This window comes from Malus domestica, chromosome 10, assembly GCF_042453785.1.
Source record: "Malus domestica chromosome 10, GDT2T_hap1".
In the NCBI taxonomy this organism is placed as follows: domain Eukaryota; kingdom Viridiplantae; phylum Streptophyta; class Magnoliopsida; order Rosales; family Rosaceae; genus Malus; species Malus domestica.
In genome coordinates, this window is record NC_091670.1 from 42,996,053 (window position 1) to 43,011,880 (window position 15,828).

Sequence of the window (15,828 nt, forward strand, 5' to 3'; positions counted from 1 at the left end):
TCGACGAATTTTCATATTTTGAAACCGTATCATGATAGACTCGTCATCTATACTATTTAAAATATATTTATCAATATAAGTAACCAAACAATTATTTATCCACAAAATCACCCATTCAATTGTATAGGTTGCTCTTCACAATATTGCAAAAATACTCGCTCAAGTTTACAAATCCAAAATAAATTTGATAATCAATTAAAAAAAATTGCGATAGATCAATTTAACAAAAAACAAAATCATAATTTAAACAAATAATTTGCAAGAGAGATGAGAGAGTAAAATACAAATATTAGTGTAAAAATTGGGATGCGAAACGAATTTGAAAGGCTGCAGTAAAGAACAAGTAGGCTAAAAATAAAGTGAGGATGGGCCTAGCCCCACCCTGGTCCCTTCTTCCCTCCGCCACTGGTAGTATATATAGGCAATCGACATTGATGGAGCAATCTATCTTCTATAACTAGTGACGAGCGAGCAATAGAAATGAGTAAGCCTTCTCTAAGACAGCAGCTTAGTAAGCTTCTTTTATACCATATTCTACTTTGGCAACTTGGACAGTGGCCTCAATTCAAATTCCACTGTAGAGCCGATCAGCCTCAACTTTTACTGCCATCAGAAGAAGGTATTCATTACCAATTTCACTCTCTGTTTTTATCATCAGCTAACTTTCTAAGTTTATCGCCTTCAAACATGATTATATATAACCCAAAGTGGATCACAAACACATGCTTAATTAATTAATTTCAGCTAAGAGGCTTGATCATCGCATTTATCAATTAATTACTTAATGAAATATTGGCAGTGAATGCTCTCAGTGTCTTTATGAGCAACTTAGAGCTAAGGCCAGAGCAAATCATTGAAACGACATATTGCAGTGACGTAGTCTGGACTTATGGTTTTGTCATCGAATGTCATTGCACTAACGTGAGTGGATGCCGGATCACTGGAATGTATGTATGAAACAATATTTCACATATACACGTTAAATCTTGTTTAATATATACATATATATACATAATTAATTAATTAATTAATTAGTGGTATACTAACCTTTTTTTGTGTGGACTCATTTTGTGTGGCAGTAGAATGAGCTACTTAGGTTTAACTGGAACTATTCATGAAAGTGTGGGTTGTCTTCGAAACCTAACCTACCTGTACGTTAATCTCACTCTTTGTCTGCCTACCAATCTTTAATGTAATTTCAGTTGTTTATGTTATATTGCAGACTTCATGACAACTCTCGGGTGTAAAAAGAACTACCCTTCACAAAAATATTCATTGAGCAAGGGTTTAAAGATATTATAAGTTCAATCTAATTAAATTTTGTTTTTTTTTTCTTTCTTTCAAATATCATATCAAAAGCATTCTATCCAACAACACAATTCATGGCAGAATACCAGATACCTTTGGGAAATTGACGAATCTCCAAGTCCTGTAAGTAAATATTGTTGGAAATTTTTATTATAATATTTAATTTCAAAGATTGAATGAAAAAATATGTCACTGACGCAAAGTGCATATAATTAGGCTTCTTAATAAAACCAAATAGTGAAGCAGTACCATTATGCAAAAGACATGACTTTTGTAATGGTGTATGAATTAGATGAAAAGGTGGCATCAATTCATGAGCAGCCACTACAACCATTCCTAGAAGTCACTTGGGTTCTTTATAACTCTTAATCTCAGCCGTGTAAAAGCAGAATGAGACAGAGAGTTAATTAGATCGTACCGGACATAAGAGTATTCCTTTGTACTCTATGTTTTTTCTTTGTTGTTCAATTCCAAGTTGTGTCTTAAGAGTATGAAATATATAAGGTTCGCCATAATCCGAAGATTGCAGTGTATTAACACTACACTATGAATCTAAGAAGAAGAACAGAACAATCTTTAAGTAAAGCAGCAGAGAAAAGAAAGAGAGAACAAAAGATTGAATGATGATTTGTATATTTCAGAATGTATTGGAATACAAGTCTTAGAGAGAACCTTTCTATTTATACATGCTCATTTCTGTCTTAATCAGTTTCTAACAAACTCATAACCACCTTATATCTTCCTACAATCCCAACTAACTATCTAACTGACAGAATAACAACCTTGCTGATGTGGATTGCTGATGTGGATTGCTGATGTGGTATATCATTCAACATCCCCCCTCAATCTCAACTGGGTTTCCTAGTTTGAGATTGAAAGAATGCTTGAGAAATAATGGACTGTGCAGCCCCTTTGTCAGAATATCAGCAGTTTGGTCTTCAGTGGACAAGTAGTGAACTTGGAGATCTCCCTGTTGAACTTTCTCCCGTACAAAGTGGTAATCAGTGTCTAAGTGCTTAATCCTGGAATGAAATACTGGATTTGCACTTATAGCAATAGCCGATTTGTTGTCACAATAGATCACAGGAGCAGAATTTAAAATGACAGCCATATCTTTGAGCACACTTCTGATCCATGCTATATCAGCAGCTGTATGAGCCAAGGCCTTATATTCAGCTTCGGTAGAACTACGGGACACAGAATCCTGTTTCTTCGATTGCCAAGAAACTGGATTGCATCCAATATAGACCACATAACCAGTAACAGATCTTCTGGTATTCAAATCCGCAGCCCAATCTGCATCACTGAATGCATGAATTCCCACTTCTGTATGAGCGGAGAATGTGATTCCATGATGCATAGTGCCTTTCAAAAACCGTAATATCCTTTTAACTGCCCCAAAATGGACCTCAGTTGGTTTAGCCATGAATTGACACACAGTGTTTACTGCATATGCAATATCTGGCCGTGTAAAGGTTAGATATTGCAGTGAACCAACAATACTGCGATATAAAGTAGGATCTGATAAAGGATCTCCTTCATTTAGAAGCAAAGGAGTATGAGGTTTGCATGGTGTTGATGCGGGTTTACAGGAGTCCATACCGGCCTTGTGAAGAAGATCTTTGACATACTTAGACTGATTAACCCCAATATCTCCATTGGATTTATAAGTGATCTGCAAACCAAGAAAATATGTCAATCTACCCATATCTTTTAGCTCAAATACCTCAGACAGTTCTGTGATTATCCTCTGAACTGTACTGGAATTGGAACCAGTAATAATAATGTCATCTACATAGAGAAGTAGAATGACCATGTCTTTTTCACACTGTTTGACAAATAAACTGAAATCTGATGTTGAAGCTTTAAATCCCATGGCAGGTAGATAGCTTGTAAACTTAGAGTTCCAAGCTCTTGGAGCCTGTTTAAGCCCATAGAGAGATTTAATCAGTTTGCAGACATGTGTTGGCTTAGTGACATCCACAAATCCCTGTGGTTGTTTCATGTATATATCTTCCTGCAATTCACCATGCAGGAATGCATTTTTAATATCAAGCTGGCGTAAGTCCCAATGGTTAATAGCAGCCAATGCTATGACAATTCGAACTGTGGTATGTCTCACAACTGGACTAAAGGTTTCGGAATAATCAACACCTTTCTCTTGGGAAAAACCTTGTGCCACCAACCGGGCTTTGTACCTTGAAACTGTGCCATCTGGATTCTTTTTGATTTTGTAGACCCATTTGCTGCCAATAATAGTCCTATCACTAGGAGGTGGAACCAATTCCCAAGTTCCTTGAGCCCGAAGAGAGTCATACTCGTCTTGCATAGCACTCTGCCACTGTGGCATTGTAGCAGCCTTTCTGAAAGTTGATGGTTCAGCATCATCACTATGAACAGCCAAAAAGGAAAAACCTCCACCAAAGTAAGTGTCTTCAGCCAATTGGAGTGACTGAAGTTCAGGAAATGTAGCTAAATAGCCCTTATAACTCCTCTGTGGTATTGTACCACTCTTCAACCTAGTGACCATTGGATGAACAGAAGCATTATTGGATTCACCAAGATTAGAAGATATAGGAGATGAAAAAGGTAAAATTACCTCAAGCTGTGTATCATTGTGGACAGGCAACATTTGTGGTATACCAATAGAGCTAGGAGTGATGAGAGAGGAATCTGGAAGTGATGAGATACCCTGTGACAGTGATAAAGATTCTGAACCGGATACTTCATTCAAGGAACCTGATCTGTCAGCAGAATGTGCACCATGATCGGATATAGAGAGAGACATATCCTGGACAGCCTCACCATTATTTGTCCTCGGAGTATTCTGATCCTCTAGAACAGTAGCAATAGGAATCTGAACAACAATAGGCCTCTGAGTTATACTCGAAGTCTTTGAACTGTCACTGACCTTAGTACTGTGCAAGATCGTATATGGAAAGACTGATTCATCATGAATTACATGCTTGGATAAAATCATCTTCCTTGTTTCCACATTGTAGCATACAACACCCTTATATCCCAAAGCATAACCAAGGAAAACACATTGAGCAGACCTTGCTTGCAGTTTATTAGCATTATAAGGTCTAAGAAATGGATATACTGCAGTTCCAAAAACTTTTAAGTTGTGAATATCAGGAACCTTATCAAACAATAGTTGATATGGAGACTTCATTTGTAACACTTTGCTTGGCATTCTATTGATTAAAAACGATGCATATGAACAAGCATGATACCAGAAAGATGGAGACAAGTTTGCTTCAGACATTAAAGTCAATGCTGTTTCTACCAAATGTCTGTGTTTCCTCTCAGAAATGCCATTCTGTTGAGGAGTGTATGGACATGATATTCTATGAACAATCCCTTTTGATTCTAGAAAATCACCAAACACTTTACTCATATACTCTCCTCCTCCATCAGTTTGCAAACATTTAATGGCAGTGTTGAATTGATTGGATACAAAAGCATGGAACTTGATAAATGCAGAAACAGCTTCAGATTTATTAACCAAAGGAAATATCCACAAGAATCTGGAAAACTCATCAATAAAACTGATGTAATATCTATATCCTTCAATTGATACTTTTGGAGAAGGCCCCCATACATCCGAATGTACTCTTTCAAACATAAAAGTAACACTACTTTGTTTTACAGGAAAAGACTGCCTACACATTTTACTGGAAATGCAGGAAGTACATAACATCTGAGAAGAATCTAGACTAACTGGTACTTTGGCTGCTTTTAGCATTGCAGTCAATATTTCTTCAGAAGGGTGGCCCAGCCTCTTATGCCAAATCGCAGTCTTGATCATCTTTCCCACAAAACCAGCTTTTACACCTTGTGTTCCTTTATTCACAGAGCCAGATCTTGAAAACACTGTCACAGGTATTGTAAAGAGTTCCCCATCACTCATTCCTTGGTAGATTACCACATTGGTTGCCTTGTCCTGTATGAAAAACACAGTATCATCACATATAAACCAGCAGTCATTATCATGACATAATTGCTTTACTGATAAAAGATTCACAGTAATATATGGGACATGTAAAACATTTTTGAGGAATAAACAATGAACCGGAGTAAAAAGGTTAGTAGAACCAATATGCTTCACATCCAAACCTTGACCATTTCCAATGATTATCTTTTCATCTCCAGTGTATGCAGTAGCTTGAGACAAATTATTAAGATTTGCAGTCATATGGTGAGTAGCTCCAGTATCGAGCACCCATGTATCAGCAGCAGAAAACCCATGTGGGTGAGACTCAGTTGATGGTGGAGAGAAACTAGATGGACCTTGTGCAGATAATGCAGTGAGTGTTGGAGGTGGTGGAGCCCCTTGATATGCATAATTGTTCCTGTGAAAACACTCTAATGCAGTATGACCTTTCTTTCCACAAATCTGACACACCAAGATTGGATACTGATTGGCAGGAGTAGTACTTCTGAAATGACAATTAGGTGCAGTGTGACCTCTCCGTGAGCATATTTGACATTCAGGAGTGATTGATGATCTATAAGTAGTATTCACATTCCAATTCTGCCAATTTGAACTACCCTTTGATCCACCATTAGATGACTGACCATTAAAACTGGACTGAGAATTTCTGCCTGAATCAGAAAAGGAGCTATTTGACCCCTTATTCTTGTTGCCAAAATAAGGTTTTGAAGCATTATTTCCATAAGAGTTCCTGGTATTATTGAATGACCCTCTATTCTGAGAAGGAAAAATCCTCTGATTACTGCCAGTAAACCCATAACCTCCTTGATAGTCAGTAGTCCCTATGGTAGAACTTTCACCCCCTTGATAACCACTAGCCCCCATAGCAGAGCTTTCACCATGATAAGTACCATTTGCTTGATAGGAACCAGAATGGCCTTTTCCATTACCCCCATCCATATACATTGCTGCCATTGAACCTGTAAGAACTGAAACTCTGGAGTCGATGGTCAGTTCAGCACTAAGAAGCTGTGCACGAAAATCTTTCAAAGAAATTGGTGTCTCCCTTGCCAAAATCACAGTTCTGATCATATCAAACTCTTGTGGTAATCCAGTTAAAACAGCAATAACCAGATCATTGTCAGAAACTCTTTCTCCAGCAGAAATTAACTGATCTCTTATAGCCTTTAATTTCAACAAAAATTTATCAATCGAGTCCCCGCCTTTCTGTGCAGTATGGAACTCAGTCTTTAACTGATTGATTCTTGAAACTGACACAGAGGCATAACGATCTTGTAAAGCACTCCATGCCTCGTGTGATGTCTTACAGCCAATAACATGCTCCATTGCATCATCAGATAAAGTAGCAATAAGCAAACTGAGTAAAGCCATATCCTGTTTAACCCAAGTCTTATACGCAGTAGTGATCTCTTTTGTCACACCATTTTCAGTATGTATGACATATTTAGGTGGACAGGGATTATCACCAGTAAAGAAATCCAGTAAGTCATACCCACGCAAAACAGACTGAAACTGAAAATTCCACTTAACAAAATTATCATCCTGCAACTTCACAGTGAGCATGCCCAAAAGATTTTCTATCTTCACAGATTCTATGGTATTTGCAGACATATTGACAATCAAGATTTCAAGAATTTCTCAACCAAGATTTTGTATATGATGAACAAAACAAGATCAATGCAAGCAACCCTCTTTGGCAATCGGCCTTTATCAGAGGAAAAATATCAAACTGTACTAACTCCGGCAATCGGCCTTTAAGGAGAAAGTAATCCTCTTTGGCAATCGGCCTTGAACAGAGGAAAAATATCAAACTACTACAAACCGTACTAACTCCGGCAATCGGCCTTTAAGGAGAGAGTATACTAATCAAGAAGAAAATGGCAATCAGCCTATGTAAACATTCAGTTGGCTATCGGCCTTGTAAAGCAATGAAAATACCAAACAGAAAACTCACTGAGACAAAACATCAAACACCTGGCGTGCACTGCTCTTCCTGACCCAAGAAACTTCCATATCGAAGCATATAAACCGTGCCCACAAGACGAACACTCTTCATAGATCACCAAACTTCCAGAGAGACTACAGCGGAAACCAAATGATCACCCATGGCGATGATACCATATTAACACTACACTATGAATCTAAGAAGAAGAACAGAACAATCTTTAAGTAAAGCAGCAGAGAAAAGAAAGAGAGAACAAAAGATTGAATGATGATTTGTATATTTCAGAATGTATTGGAATACAAGTCTTAGAGAGAACCTTTCTATTTATACATGCTCATTTCTGTCTTAATCAGTTTCTAACAAACTCATAACCACCTTATATCTTCCTACAATCCCAACTAACTATCTAACTGACAGAATAACAACCTTGCTGATGTGGATTGCTGATGTGGATTGCTGATGTGGTATATCATTCAACACAGTGCTTCAACTTCGAATTATAGATTGTTGAATCCTAAGAGACGGACACCTACCGAACTATAAGCACAAGAGTAAGAAAGAAATTCTATCTTCAGGACTGCATTTAAGCAAGCCTCAATCTCCAAGTTTGTCGGTCCTTCTTAATTTCTCTCTAGTTGTTTATATTAATGTTGTACATAATTTATGTTTTGAATTTTTGTATGATTGTTATCATTGGAGTTCTTTTATTATTTTCATATTTTCTAATATTGCTCCAACAAATATATACTAGATAGTTTTACATTGAAATTCATTGTTAATCAATCAACTGGATGCTTTAGTACGTACTCGTGAAAATTGGGGTTCTTTGTATGAAGGGATCTATCGTGAAATCAACTCAATGGTTCAATACCAGCAAGCTTAGGGCGCTTGGTTTCTCTTGAATATCTGTAAGGGCTTGATATCGCCAATATAATTATGAAGAGTCATCTTGATTAATTTCCGTTAATTGGTTTTGTTAAAATTCTTATCAAGCCATTTCCACGCTCTATGTATAGATATCTGCAATACAACTTGCTTAGCCAAGGTATACCACAAAGTTTTGGTTCACTGACGAAACTTACTGAATTGTGAGTACATTAATTAATTACTTGTTTTCTTAATCTCCTCCACCTCATCAGATTTTAATTTGTGATTCATTAATTCATTTCATGCATGTTTTACTTTCTCGGGCTTTTGCAGGAATCTGCAGTTTAATATGCTTTCAGGCTCAATTCCCAAGGATTTTGGAAATCTTTTGCGTCTTAAAATTATGTTTGTTCTTTGCTTACACCACATATAATTATACTTATAGACTTGTGATTTTATTTGTATGCATGTTTAGATAATATATATATATATATATAATTAATCTTCTGAAACATTAATTCTAAGAAGTCTTTTGTCATTTTTTCCCATAGGGATCTGTCTGAGAATCAGCTGTCTGGTCCTCTTCCAGAAAGCCTCGGAAAGTTGAAATATCTCACAACCTTGTAAGTTTAAATGAAAAAAAAAAGAAAAAAAAAAGCCAAACTCATCGCTTAAAAACTAAATAAAATAGAAATAATAATCAAGAGTTAATATGCAAAAGTAATAAACATAGGAGTGTCTCTTTCATTGTTGCAGCTATGTGTCAGCCAATAATTTGAGTGGGGAATTTCCAAAAGGTTATGACAACCTCATAAGCCTGAAAAAGTTGTAAGTGTTCATTCCGGTCAATGATTAATTTGAGGTTTGCCACACATTAATTAAATAATTAAGAGAATATGATGGTGACTGGTGAATGCATACAGTTCGATAGCCGGGAATTACATTTCTGGTCCCTTACCAGTTGAAACCATAGCCAAGTGGACTAATATCAACACCCTGTAAGTAATTTTCAGCCTTACACTTAGCAGGTAGTAATTTTGTTTCTTAAAAAGACAATTTTTTTACACGGCGTGCAGGGTGCTCGTGGGAAACAATTTCGAAGGAAACTTGACAACAGAAATATTCGGTTTGCAAAACCTTCAGTATCTGTATAGGACAACTTCCTCTTTCTTTCACTTTGCTGGTTCTATAATATATAATATATATGCAGTTCTTATCTATTAATATTCTTTGATTAAAATCTTGTTGGTTTTCAATTTTTATCTAAGTTCTTGAAATTAATGTGATAATTTATTTCTATTTATGTTACCATATTTTTTAAATTAAAAATTGAAATTTATAGTTGTTTATGTTAATGAGATTTTAAATAAAAACCCATAATTTGTGGGATTAAAAATATTAAAATATAAATTATACTATTGTGTGTGTGTATACAGACATGGGTACATTCATCAAAATTAACACAAAATTATTGTATCAAAACATCGGTACATTCTTCAAAACCACACAAAAAAATAATAGATATTAGGCTTAATAACATTAGTAAATTTCTTCGATAAAACTTAACATTAATACATTCTCAAATCAAAGAAAAAGAATGTATCCATATAAGTTTAAAAATGGATTAGAAAAAAAATTGAATAGATTTTATATAAAAAAAAAGGGTACTTTTTTTTGCTAGCAAAAAAGGGTACATTTTACATATAACAAATTGGTATATTTAAGAATGGGTACATTTTAAGATTAAAAATTTGAAAAAATTACATGAATGGGTACATATAAGATTAAAAATTTGAAAACATTTTTTAAAAAGCTAATGGGTACAAACTTATTTTAATTTTTTATTTATTTTGGAAATGTTTTGGATTAAAAATTAGTTAGGAGTTTAATAAAGGTGTGAGTATTAAAATCCTAAATTAATTATTAATTTTTATTTTAAAAAATTATGTAACTGACATGTAAATTCATTATTATATTAATCTTAGGAACTTGGATCAAAATCTGAAAACTAATAAGATTTCAGTTAATGAACATTAGTAATTAGGGACCGGATACTAATTTTTTCTATATATTATGATTAGAGGTTGAAAATGTATATATATTTATTCCTCTGCAGGTTGATAAGTGACCTGGCAAATAATAGTTTCCAGTTACCACCAAAAATCGCCAACAGTGCCAAATTCATTTCTCTGTGAGTGGTTTGTTGTAATAATTGCTTCTAGCCCAGTTTGTGCCCAAAGACTTCATTTTTCATTCTTCACGTTGGTTTTCTACAGAACACTGAGGAACTGCTCAATCACCGGCCCAATCCCCGAATACATTGGTGAAGAAATGACATCTCTAAGATACCTGTAATTTCACTTCACTTTTGTAATTTTGTTTTTGGAGTTGTCCTGTTAATTTGGCTGGAAAGAAAATTGAATCAGTTTTAGGGCTTGTTTAATACTCATAAACGCTTATGCTAGAAGTGGTTTCATTAAAAAAACTTTAGTTTTTTATCATTAAAAGTTCAAGTGATTTCGTGTAAAAGCATTTGGAAGTGTTTCTTGAAAAAACTATTTTTTTCAGAACACACTTTTATGAATCAAAATCATTTATTACTTTTTGTGACAAACGCAGTCATAAGTAGTTTTCACTGCCAGAAAGTACATTTAGCCATTATAGAAGTGATCTCCTACAAACCCTTAACCTCATCATCGGATCGGACTATTAATTAAGCACCGTTTGATATACCTTTCTATTTTTTTATTTCACAATATAGCCAATTACACGGAACCAGAATTGAGTTTTTTTTAATACCATTGTTGATCAAAACTCCCTTAATGTTAGTCCTTCTTGTGTTTTGTCTTGCAGAGACTTGAGCTTCAATAAGTTAACTGGTGGCCTCCCTCAGACTATGAGTTCAAATATGATTGACATGTAAAGGAATAACATTCTTAACTGGAAGAATTTAGATTAATTACAGGTACGAGTCTTATTAATTACAAGCGTTAATATGATATATACGCTTAATTATGTTCAGGTCTTTCTCTGGAAATATGCTTGATGGGACAATCCCACCTTGGATACAGCTTAACGAGACAATCGCACCTCGGAAACGTGGGGACTTCCAAACTAGGATGTATGTCTTCATATTTTGAACTGAAGTTAGAAGAACTTTCATTTGTAACAGTTTTAAGTTTTTGCTCATATGTACAAATTAATTAATGAGACTGACGCATGTTATGTTATCTTTTAGAGATCTTTCGTTCAACAATTTTTCGGCAGGAGGCTCTCTAGCATCAAGCAACCAACAACTACTGTGAGGATATGTTCTTTCTTGTCGTTCTGTTGACGAAATTGAATGGTTCCACTTCCACATTCCACTACTAATTGCATCGAGGCATTTTGTTTAAAACTCCACAATTATTGTTGCACATCACTTAAGTTGGGGGCAGTATCAATTATAAAATATTTTGTTTCATGACCTTAACTTTTATTCAGGAACTTGTTTGCATGCTGCCGCAACTCCTCAACCACCGAGCCACAAATGTATGTTTTTTTTCCTGTTGTATTAGTAAGAGACTCGATCATCAGAACTTTCTATAACATATTGGTAACTACTTTTAGGATGGATCCATTTGAAATGAAGAACAGATACTGTCCTGCAAACAAATCAGAGTGTAAGTTTATTCTTCGCAGCATGAAAATTACAAACTAAGGTCTTGTTTGGCAGCTCGGGTTGTACTGACTATTTTAGTCAGATATGATTGAATAATACTGACTAAATTAATCGGATGTTTGGTGCAGTATTAGACTAATGACTTATAAATAATACGGCCTTTGGTATTGTCCCAAATAAATAGTTCGGAGTATTATTAATTTTATTAATGAGAAAAAAAAGGGACAAACAGAAAACCCAAATTTGTGATGAAATATTCTGCCTCCAAATTATTTTTTTTCTTTTAAACTTTCTTATTAATATATTTTTAAAAAATTAAAAAACAGAAAGAAAAAATTCAGCGCCCTTGTCCACCCAACACCCCAACAAACACCATCGCCACACCAACCTCATTCAAATCCGGCGATAAACACCATACCCACCCCCACCCTTAGTCAATTCGTGAACACTTCAATTGCTGAACACGGCTTCTCGCCACCGCATCTTCCCCAACCCAGCAAACCGAACAGAGTTGCTCACAATTTTGCATTTCCAAATTGAAAGAAGCTCTAAACACAAAAAGTTGGGTAAGTCTGTAAAACCCTTTTCTGGAGGACGAAACGAAGCCGATGCAAAGACAGAGAACCTGCTTCATCATAACTTTCACCATCCTCCTCAAATCTGTAATTAGGGCATCAATTCGTCGATGGTGCGGTCGTCGGCGAGGCATCGGCTGGTCTTCAGCAATGCCTTGTAGTTCGCCAAGGACACGGCGTCAAGAGTTGGTGGTGGGTGCGGTGGATCGAAGGGACGGAGAGAGCGAGCAAATTCCTACCCGACTAAATAATACAGAGGGTTTAGAGTGTATTAGTTAACGGCGTGAGCAGTATATAATAGGTGAGGTCAGGATAATTAATCCGGAGTCTATTTAATAAGAAACTGCACCAAACAATTGGATTCGTATAATTAGTCCTATCGAGTACTCTATAAGGTGTGCCAAACGAGACCTTAAATGTTGCAGAATATATTCTGATATATGTTAATTTTTTCTTGCAGACCATTCCTTGTTTATTAATTGTGGTGGTGAAGAAACAACTGTTCTTGGGAATAAATATGATCAAGATACTGACACATCCCTCTTTTACACAAGTCCAAAGGAAAACTGGGCTTACAGCATTTCCGGAGGCTATGGTGTACCAGAAAGTAATACTAGTAATTACATCAAGAGCATGACACGTGGAGTTCCCATTACTGAGGCAACTGAGGCACCGTTGTATGAAAAAGCTAGGCTTTCCCCGGTATCTCTCAAGTATTATGCTTTTTGTCTGCTCAAAGGCAATTATACTGTGACATTTTATTTCAATGAAGTTGTATACACTAAGAAGGAAGACTATACTAGTTTAAGGAAACGCGTATTTGATGTATATATTCAGGTAACGGTTTATTTTTTTGGTCATGATCACAATCACATCATTCTACTTTTATTTATTGGATCATCTTATTTTAAGTAAATTGTGTTGCAGGATGTGAGGAGACTAAATTATGTCAACATTAGAGAGAAGAACGGAAGTGAACCAATAACTGAAAATATTTCAGCTGTGGTTGTAAATGATAGCGGTCTATTGAACATCCACTTTTACTGGCCTGGAAAGGGATCGTATCAATACCAGCCTAGTTTTAATGGACCTCTAATATCAGCTATTTCTGTGACTCCTGGTAATACTTTATTCCGTGATTCGATTTCGTTTTAATTTATTTTGTTCAAATTAACAATCACGTATTATCATACTTTTCCCACTAATTTCAGAGTTCAAAATTAGTTCCAATGGAAATAATGGTCAACGTGTTGCATTGATTACGCTTGCTTCAATTGTTGCTGCTCTGCCGCTTTCATTGGCTTTTGCTTGGTGGATGGGCTGGCTGTCAAGCAAAGAGCCGTCAAGCAAAGAGCGCCCCCCCAGTAAGTCTATAAGCTGAATGTTGAACTACAATAAAATACTGCATTATATTCTGCAATACGAGAATATAGGGCCCGAACCGTACCTAGTGTCTTTTGGTGGAGATTACATCTATGCTGTTCAAATCTCACACACACGGATGCCGTTCACCTTCGCAAAAGACCGACTCCCAGACTGAATGATGAATCTTCTGATTCTTCTCTCCTCAGCCTTCCCTCTAGTATGTCGATCGTCAATTCTCACTCTCCTCCCTCACGATCTCTCTCTCCAAGAGTCCAGACTGACTCTTCCCACTTGAATCGCGATAGTTGAGATACCGCAGCTTCTCAGAAGTTAACTCCGAGTCTCCGGCCAACACCATCCCTTCCTCTCAACTTCGACCACCACCTCACGGATATCTTGATTTATCATTTTTTTTTTTCAATTTTTATTACAAATTTTAATCAGATCTATTTTACTCTGTAATCGTCCCAGCCTCCCAGGTCCTAAATCCCATCCGAAACGTCCAGGAGGACTACAAGCAACAGGCGCCCAACCAGTCCCTAAATCCCATCCGAAACGTCCAGGAGGACTACAAGCAACAGGCGCCCAACCAGTCCCAGTTTGCCATCGTCGAAGAAGGCAACATCGAGCAACAGGCGCCCAACCAGTCCCAGTTTGCCGTCGTCGAAGAAGGCGACACCGAGCAACAGGCGGCCAACCAGTCCCAGTTTGCCGTCGTCGAAGAAGGCGACACCGAGCAACAGGCGGCCAACCAGTCCCAGTCTGCCGTCGTCGAAGAAGACGACACCGAGAAGTACGGGAACAAGGAACCGCAGCAGCAGCCGCAGAGCATTGGCAGGGGTAAGAGCAGCAATAAGGGTTCGGCTGTTGCGGCCAACCAGTCCAAGTTTGCCGTCGTCGAAGAAGGCGACACCGAGAAGTACAGGAACAAGGAACGGCAGCAGCAGCCGCAGAGCGTTGGCAGGGGTAAGAGGAGTGTTGCGGCTAACCAGTCCAAGTCTACCGTCATCGAAGAAGGCGACACCAAGAAGTATGGGAACAAGGAACGGCCGCAGCAGCCGCAGAGCGTTCGCAGGGGTAAAAGCAGCGATAAGGGTTCTGTACTTCTTGGCGAAAAAATCATTGACGAGGTTTGTCCACCTGCCAAGCCCACTGGCGACATCAATGTTGTTGGTTCCCTCGAAGAGTCGGCAGGCATTTCTGATATGGCAGAGTCTTTTTCCCCACTTTGGAGAAGTTGACTTCAGTAGCATCAACTTCGTCTCATTCAACCTAAGGCGCACATGATCATCGGACTATTTCTAGATTGATTAAAAGTTTCATGTGATTAGCATTAGGCGATCTTGAATTGCTACAGTTACTGGTGTGATTTAATCTTTTCTGTGGTTTCTGTACTTCACATCCTTTTTGTGCTTTAATCTTTTCTGTGGTTTCTGTACTTCACATCCTTTCTGTGGTTTAATCTTTTCTGTGGTTTCTGTACTCCGCATCTTTGCTGCACTTCATATCAAAACTTGGGAATTTGTTACAAATGCAAAGTTATTTCATTCACAAGTTATGACCCCACCGACCTTTTCTTCTCCCATTAAAAACTTTAACTAGGCAGCTTTGTGCATAATGTACAAATATCATCTTTTGCACGGATTCCGTACTGTTACAACAATCAACAATCTTCTGTTATAAGTCGAAAGCAACCAAAAAAATTATATAATTACAATCTTGTACGTGTTTTTTTGCACAGATTCCTTATTCGTGCAACAATAAACAATCTTCCTTATTCGTGAAAAAGAAAACTTTGGGTTTCTGTTATTAAAAAAAGGTATATTCATGTTTTTGTTGTAAGGAAACGATAGCCGAGATATATTCAAGATAAAAGGTCTTTACAAAGCCAATCAAGGCAAAGGAGTGTCCTCAAGAAGAACATCCAACAGAAACCCCGAAGCGAAACACTCCAGATACAATCTTGATTAACTGTAAGACTAAACCATGCAAGGTGATGAGCAGCTTCATTGGCCTGGCGATGAGAATGGGTAAATGAAGCTTCAATGATTGTTGGGAGAAGATCCTTGATATTCTATAATCTGCCCGATATGGGAAAGATTAGTAGAGGAGTCCTGAAGAGCCTCCAAAATCAGAAGCTCATCAGATT

At 37.0% G+C, this 15,828-nt stretch overlaps 1 protein-coding gene across 2 annotated transcripts; it reads left to right on the forward strand.

Moving 5' to 3' along the window:
* The first annotated feature begins 430 nt into the window (after nt 1-430).
* LOC103446900 (probable LRR receptor-like serine/threonine-protein kinase At1g53440) lies at nt 431-15,211 on the forward strand. 2 transcript variants are annotated; one of them, XM_070805988.1, is made up of 23 exons: nt 431-619; nt 800-947; nt 1,080-1,151; nt 1,360-1,431; nt 8,048-8,119; nt 8,228-8,299; nt 8,412-8,483; nt 8,630-8,701; nt 8,835-8,906; nt 9,002-9,076; nt 9,155-9,226; nt 10,195-10,269; nt 10,355-10,429; nt 10,932-10,997; nt 11,101-11,199; nt 11,317-11,379; nt 11,562-11,609; nt 11,688-11,740; nt 12,775-13,151; nt 13,242-13,434; nt 13,526-13,678; nt 14,151-14,203; nt 14,261-15,211. In XM_070805988.1, the coding sequence occupies exons 7-23, from the start codon at nt 8,428-8,430 to the stop codon at nt 14,918-14,920; spliced, it is 2,262 nt and encodes a 753-aa protein (XP_070662089.1). In that variant the 5' UTR covers nt 431-619; nt 800-947; nt 1,080-1,151; nt 1,360-1,431; nt 8,048-8,119; nt 8,228-8,299; nt 8,412-8,427; the 3' UTR covers nt 14,921-15,211. The 2 variants fall into 2 exon arrangements, with proteins under 2 accessions (XP_070662089.1, XP_070662088.1); XM_070805987.1 differs by having other exon boundaries at nt 14,151-15,211.
* The last annotated feature ends 617 nt before the right edge of the window (nt 15,212-15,828 follow it).

Bases quoted from the DNA above. Each gene is read 5' to 3' on its own strand.
- LOC103446900 (XM_070805987.1), top strand. From the start codon at position 8,428: ATGCTTTCAGGCTCAATTCCCAAGGATTTTGGAAATCTTTTGCGTCTT. The intron at 8,702-8,834 runs GTAAGTTTAAAT...TCATTGTTGCAG, and splicing joins TTGAAATATCTCACAACCTT to CTATGTGTCAGCCAATAATT. The intron at 11,380-11,561 runs GTGAGGATATGT...ACTTTTATTCAG, and splicing joins TCAAGCAACCAACAACTACT to GAACTTGTTTGCATGCTGCC.